Raw genomic sequence first — 7,389 nt, 5'->3', positions numbered from 1 at the left:
GTACTGAGGTTAGAATGTTCTAAGGTAACTCTTTTCTCTATCGCAATAATATGACTAATTAAACTTGCTTGAGCCAAAAGCTACAAATCCTGCCATTGGAAGGCAAGCCAAACAGTTAGTCCAAGCCAACATGAAAAAGTTGAACATCAAATGCCAAAAGAAAAAAAAAAAACTAGCTTTTTTAATGCCATATACTCCAAAGATCAAAAGGATGAAAACAAAGAAGCACCGTTTCATAATATGGAAGCAACTCTAATTTGGAGGAGCCACAAAGGAGGAGGCAAAGAGGACCCAAACTCAACCCAACAACATACATAAAAAGATGGAGGAGCATCAAAGAGAATATTATATATATTGTAAAGGGTTTGTTTAAAGGGGCATAATATTCATTTTCTATTCAGACAGAAATTGAAAAAAAAAATGTGTGTCTATGTTTTAAAATGGCATGTAAGTAACAAAGTTACCCTTTAGATTTTTTAATGAAATGTCATCTATAGCCTAGAACAGGAGATGAAACCATAACGGTATAGTAATAAACCGTGAGATGCAGGTGTATATAAATTATTTCAATGAGGTGGATGTCGGGCATTATACGATCGATATTAAAAGCAATTATACCATCAAATCAAGATAGTTCAATTGACATTTAAAAGCTGAGCAGATAGGGGTTTAAATTTTAAAATCTTAATCTTGTACTCGTCCGGAATAAAATTACCTTATGTGAAGGATGCATGTGGTTTATCCAAAAATAAAAAAAAACAAATATATCAAATATGAGAGAGAGTCCGAGTATCTTTGCATCAAGAAGAGAGAAAACAATCACTACTTTATAAATATGAGAGAGAGAGAGAGAGTCCAAGTAGCAACAGTGGAAGCAGAGATATATTTCAAAAACAATCAAGGAATTAATATTTAAGATGATGTTTAATCTTTATGTCTTCATCAACATATACAAATAATTAAGCTAAAAGCAGCTGAAGTGAGAGCATATGTTATGTTCATTTCAGTCGCAAAATAATAAAGATTGAAATATAAAAAAAAAAACAAAAAACAATTATACCTATATGATAATATATAAAATATATGTATATCCAACATAAAAACAAATAATGAATATTAAGTATACGAGCTAGCCTTAAAAGAGGCTAATTCAGCTAACCTTAATTAAAAGGATCAAACCGACTTAATCTATTTAATAAATGAGATAGGGTGCATATTTTTCAGTTTTTTTTTTTTAGATTTTTATTCTTAAAAAATTACTAGAAAAAAGAATGAATGAATAAAAAATGAATATAGATTGAAACAATATTTTGTAAAGCTAATGCAGCACGCTAGGAGTTATCATCCATGCCGTAACTCATGGCAAAAGTAAGGACCACTTCATACAGCAGTTGTATTATTTTCTAGTTCAATCAGAAGGGACAAAAAGAAAAATGCTTTCCATAAATTAAAAGCAGAGACACCGCCCCATTTCTCTCATGCAGTGGCCCTTTAATTTTTAATTTTTACAATCAATTCAATCCAAAAATTTTAAGACGTTGAGTAAGTGTATTTTTAATGGTTTATAAAAGGCTTTTATGTGAATATTACACGAGCTCAGTATTTTTTATTTTACCTTGTATTTATTTTAATTTCACTTAAAAGTGGATGACAAGGAGGTGATGATTGAACTCATAATTTTATGGTCACTTAAATTTTGATATTATATAAAGAACCAATTCAACCTAAAACCTTAAGGTGTTAGATAAATATACTTTTAATTATTTATATTATTCTCTAACAAGTACATCCAATATATATATATATATATATGGAAAATGATGAATAATGTCATTGGATATAAGATTTTGTACAGTGAAAAAAATTATAACTATGTATTACGGATAATATATAGTTATAATATTAAAGTTATTTTAAAAAAAATATAATTATGTTCTAGTGATAGTACATACTACATAGTTATAATATTAGGGAAAAGTGTTTGTCATTTTAAATGACAGAAAGTTATGTCATTTTAAGAGAGATACAGACACAAAAAATTTGAATTTTAAATTAAAAAAAACCACTCACTTTCTCTCTCCCATGATTTTCGTTTTTCTGTGTCTATCTCTTTCCTAAAATGACATAACTTATGTCATTTAAAATGACAAACACCAAACTCATAATATTAACATTATTTTTCTCTCTCTTATGTCACCCGACAAGCCTTGAAAAGTTATTGAGGAGAGAAAAAAAACAATTTTAATATTATAACTATGTACTACCCGTAGTACATAGTTATATTCTAAAAAACGTAATTTTAATATTATAATTATGTACAATCTGTAGTACATAGTTATGATCTTTTAACTGCACCAATCATTACATGCAGTTACTGTGCAGTTCGTTTTTGTTTGAAATAACTTATTTTATGATCAAGATTGTTTTTAAAATATAATAATTATTAACCAAACATGTTAGAAATAAGTTATATAGGTCGACCTGTAAATATAATATTATAAGCCCAATATAGGGGGAAATCTTATGTACGTACTCTAAGAATAGTTCTTTCAACATTTTAATGACCGTCTATGTCTAATTTAATGATATTACTTTTAATTCAATAATATGCACGGTCATGCAGTATATACAGTTATGTTCGTAGTACAATGGTAAGATTCTTTCCAATTCGAGTCGTATCCTTCGAAAGTGTTTCATATGTAAGCTCAGAGGGGGTTGCTCCCAATTCCCATGACAACTTGGTGAAAATTCTGTAAAGTAGAGGTGATGATTGAAAGCAGGCCCAGAAGACCACTTGCCCTGGCATTTGGCATGCCGAACAACATGTCAATATTGATTTGGCAGGTTAAGGTCATCCCTTTGATTCACATGACAGATTAGGATTGTTTAGGCACAGGCATGGCCACCATTTTTGCAAATAGTGTGACAAAGGCAGGCAGAAGACCTCCTTTGTTTATTGTTTATCTGTTGGTTCTTGAATATAGTTATCACTATAATATGATATACGATATGATTCGTACGATAAGTATAACGTACAATAGGATGTATCAAAAAGATATTTATTATCGTATATCATATTGTACAAAAATAAAATCAAAATTTATAATTTTTAATATATAAGAAATAAAGATTTGATTTATAATTTAAATTAAAAAAATCTAAAAAAATATTATTAATAAGAAAAGATTTGATTTGTACTTTAAACTCAAAAATCAACTTGAAATTTTTTATTAATAAAGAAACTAATTAAATAAATATTTTAATAAAAAAATTTAAATTATTTTTTATTATATTTCTGTATATTATGATTTACGATACACAATAAAAAACCGACGACACACAATACGTATTTCCACCACCTCGTTCTTAACTTCTTCCCTAGTATATACAAAATAGAAATCAAATTATAGAGTCTCGAATCTTGAAGTGTGACTGACTCCAACATCAAAATACCAAACTCTATCTTTAATGAAATCTTGAAATGTGATTGGCTTTCGACCTTTAATCCATAATTATGATATTTGCCTTATAACAATAGGGGATAAAGACAAATTTCTCTCAAACTTCTATATTCTCGAGTTAAAATCTCATTTTAAACATGCGGTTTTATGTTTTTATAATTTTTTTATCAAAACGTTTTTACTTTTTATTAACATTCCAAGCACTCTTATTTTTTTATGATTTTATGTTTTATGATTTTTTATTTTTATTTTATTATTAGGTAAAAGCTCGATTTTAATTACCTTACTCGAGTCAAACATTCGAGGCTAGACCAAGAAGCTAAAATTTGGTATCATTGTTACATTTTGGGTTATTTTTTTCTTTGGAAATTAATTTGTTCTGTATATAATTCATAAACGAGAAAAATATCAATAATTTAAAGATGAGTGATAAAGTCGGCATCAAAGTAGGAATAGACTAAACAAGAAATATATAAGTGTTCCATAAATCTAAGGCCTAGAGGTTAAAGGTTTAGATATGATATACAAGTAAAATATCACTTAATCAACCCGCAAAGGGTAGTTTATTTGGCAAGTGAGTACCCAGTGGATTTCTTTGGTCAAGGATTCAAACTTTGGCTAAAGTAATTCTTTGGAATTCTTTAAAAAATCGCCTTTCTCTTAAGAGGGGATTGATCTCACACTTCCTCCAATAATAATGGTCCAATACACTCTCTGTTTTAATGAAGAATTTACCTTAAGATCATATTCTAATAACAAAATGGTCAGAAGAGGTTGAATGAGAATACTTCCATATTACATAAAAAAAAATCACTTAATCCATTAATAATTGTATAAAGATCTCTCCTATTTTGAGCTTCAGTGACAAAAAGCTCTAAATTTTGACACATGGATGAAATCTCTCCTATTTTGACTTACTCTGACTGAGTAATAAAAAGTTTTACATGTCATCAATGAGCTTATTCATTCATTGTCATAAATTAATTCCTCTTGAACTTTAAGCTACATATTTCCCTCTGCGATCCAACTCATCACAAAACGTCATCCGATGCAGATGTATATTCATCTTGTACAAGATATAAAGAGCATAAAATAGAAGATACATTGATAAAACTTGTCTGGGAAAATATACTCAAAACACACTCCTCACATTGCATACTTGCTTTTATCTGCCTCGTCATGTCTAAAAGCCCAGATAACTATAATTACATAAATATGTATTCCATATAGTATACAGTGGATCAGCAGAAGCAACACTTATTTTTGTGACAGGCTTTCGGATCTTCGCATGAAAGGCCAGCAACTACTAGTACTCACTTCATGCCTACATTGCATCCAAAAATTAATTATTTTTAACAGATAATGATAAGCATATGATATCACACAATAAAAAGAGTCTTGTATTAAATATGCGCATGCAGGGTCTGGAATTGTTATTTTTCTGCACACAAAAATTTTAGTTATCATTCATAATTTGTTAGGCAATTTGTTTTTTTAGGTTCAAACTGACTTAGTCCTTTATTTTTTACTTCTATTATAATGGAGATAACTCTCCCCACACCATTTTCTTGTTATTTGTATAATAAGAAACAACCTTGTTTGTTATAAAATGAAAGGAATACTATATTATGCTCGTATTTCTTTATATCTACTCTACTTACTAATTTATAATACCGATATATCATAATCTCAACTAACATTGTTAAGATAATATAAATATAATATCCTATTCCCAAAACAAAAAAACCATTCTGTGGTTAATTAGATATATGCCCGACAAAAATGCATCCAGCTAACAAACAACAGCCTGGCTGTAGCTCCTTTTACTTTGTCCACAAACAAGAACTGCACACCTTGGACATTTGATTTTATTCAAAGTCCTTAAAAGAAACGCCAGAAACTTTATCAGTAAAAAGATTACAATAGTTGGTGTCACATTCACGGATCGACAGTGGCTTATGATGTTAAAGCAAGGCCAATCTACCCGATCACCTGTGCATGCTTTGACTTCATTCTTTAACTTTTTCAGTTACCAAAGACACAATGAAGATTTTTGTTTCAAGATACATTGAGAAATTAAGCACAAACGCCTATTACATAATTAACCATACCTTTCACTACCAGGCTAAACCTACTGGCTTCACAATCAAGATTTTAATCACACATTTGGCAAGAAACATAATTTGACAAACAAACAACTGAGTGTTCCCATCAGAACCAAAGAAGCATTGGAAAATATACGAAGGTTCAACATAAAGTAAGAAACTAAAGATGAATCATCCAAAAAAAAAAACTAAAGATGCTAGTAACGTCTGTGTATACCTTGTTAATTAGATAGTGATTCTTAAAAATTTCACCCAGTAAATTTGCCATTAGTCAATTGATTTTGTATCATTCCAACATGAACAAACTCAAAAATATTGTCTTTCTATTTTCTATTGGTTTGAGCATACCTGCTATTACTTCTGCTGCTGCTGCTGCTACTTCTGCTACCAGAACTTTTTGTGCTTCCACTATTGATGCTCGATACACCACTCTCACTCTCTGCTCTAGAAGCTGAAAGGCTCTTCTTCCACCACTCTTTATCAAGGCTCTTAGCGGATCCATCAGAAAGCGATGTTCTAGGAGAGACCTTTGAACTATTATTTCCCAAAGACTCGTTCTTCTTCTTCTTTGATCCCAGAGAAGTTGGAAAAACCATTTTCAGATAGAACCCTCCACTATCAATATTCCCACTTCTCTTCACATGTCCCTTCTTATCAACCTTTCTGATACCAACACCTTCCCTCTTGTGCACATTTTTGTTCTCTTCTCCAACGTCAACCCTGGGGTGCTCCACGAGATCTTTCAAGGAAAGCTCGTAACATGATTCTGGCATGTTCTGAACCATTTCCATGAGCTCTTTTTGGCCGTTTGCAATGGCTTGTGTCTTTGATGCAGGGGATAAACATCGATAGTAGTTTTTGCGGTGATGGGGACTCTTTGTTGGGCTTGAAGTCCATAGAGGAGGAGAACAAAAACCTGAATCATCTTCCACCTTTGATTCTGTTCCGAATTTCACTTCCACATCGTTCCAGCTATGACAATTCTTGTAGTTTTTTGTTGTTTTCTTTGAAGCCCGGAAGCCAGAGTTCGTGGCTCCCCAAGTGTCATAACTGTGAGTTCTAACTCCTATTCCATCAGACAATGGAAAAGAAATTGTGGGTTGGTCTCTTCCTGGATCAAGCATTCTTTTTTTTTTTTCTGGTTCAATTTTCTTAGGGAGAAAGAGGAACAGAAAATATGTGTAGGCTTGTTTTTTGTGTTTAAGAGTGTGTTTGGTTTGGTTTTGAAAGCAGGGGAGGGTGCAGGGGTAATTTGAATATCTAACAACCCCCCAACGCCGTTAGCTTTAAAGGTGATCGATCATGCTACTTAATTTCTTGGTGACTAAGATTTTTAAAAGAGAGAATTTTTATTTTTATTTTTTGGTTCTTATTAAAAGAGAGAATTGATTGAGGATGGAGAGTGAGAGAGGGTCCTAAAAGTCAAGGGATTCTAGATGGGGTACCACGTGGGCCCATTCCCTTCCTCATTTCTATTCACTCAATTTTTGTCTTTCAATGAGCATCGCTTTGTCTTTTGTTTTTTCTTTTCCTCTTTTATTTATGTGGAAGGACAAGGCGGTGACTGACCAATGTCTCTCGCTTCGCTCGTTTGTTTCCAACTTTAGTTAAATTGCCAACAATTAAGCATCTCAATTTGTTTCCAACCTTTTGCCTCGTGTCCTTCTAATAATTACACGTTTAAATGTTACCAATTTTTTTTTTTATAATATTCCCTGTTTACTTTTGTTATCTTTTTATTATCGTTACGTAAATTTAAATCAACCGTCTCAAATATAATATATATTTTTTATTTTGCTTCTATTTCTTTTATTTTTCTCAAC

The 7,389-nt window shown here is 31.2% G+C and overlaps 1 protein-coding gene across 1 annotated transcript; it reads right to left on the bottom strand.

The window, feature by feature from the left end:
• Positions 1–4,337: 4,337 nt before the first annotated feature.
• Positions 4,338–6,875, bottom strand: LOC133302915 (uncharacterized). The gene is made up of 2 exons (XM_061502745.1): positions 5,915–6,875; positions 4,338–4,785 (listed from the first exon to the last, which is right to left on the bottom strand). Exons 1-2 carry the CDS (start codon positions 6,688–6,690, stop codon positions 4,719–4,721), a joined length of 843 nt encoding a protein of 280 aa, XP_061358729.1. The 5' UTR covers positions 6,691–6,875; the 3' UTR covers positions 4,338–4,718.
• Between the last annotated feature and the right edge of the window lie 514 nt (positions 6,876–7,389).

This window comes from Gastrolobium bilobum, unplaced genomic scaffold (genome assembly GCF_033153095.1).
Source record: "Gastrolobium bilobum isolate Gb01-03AN ecotype WA unplaced genomic scaffold, APGP_CSIRO_Gbil_v1 utg10412, whole genome shotgun sequence".
NCBI lineage: Eukaryota > Viridiplantae > Streptophyta > Magnoliopsida > Fabales > Fabaceae > Gastrolobium > Gastrolobium bilobum.
This window is presented reverse-complemented; position numbering and strand designations above follow the sequence as displayed.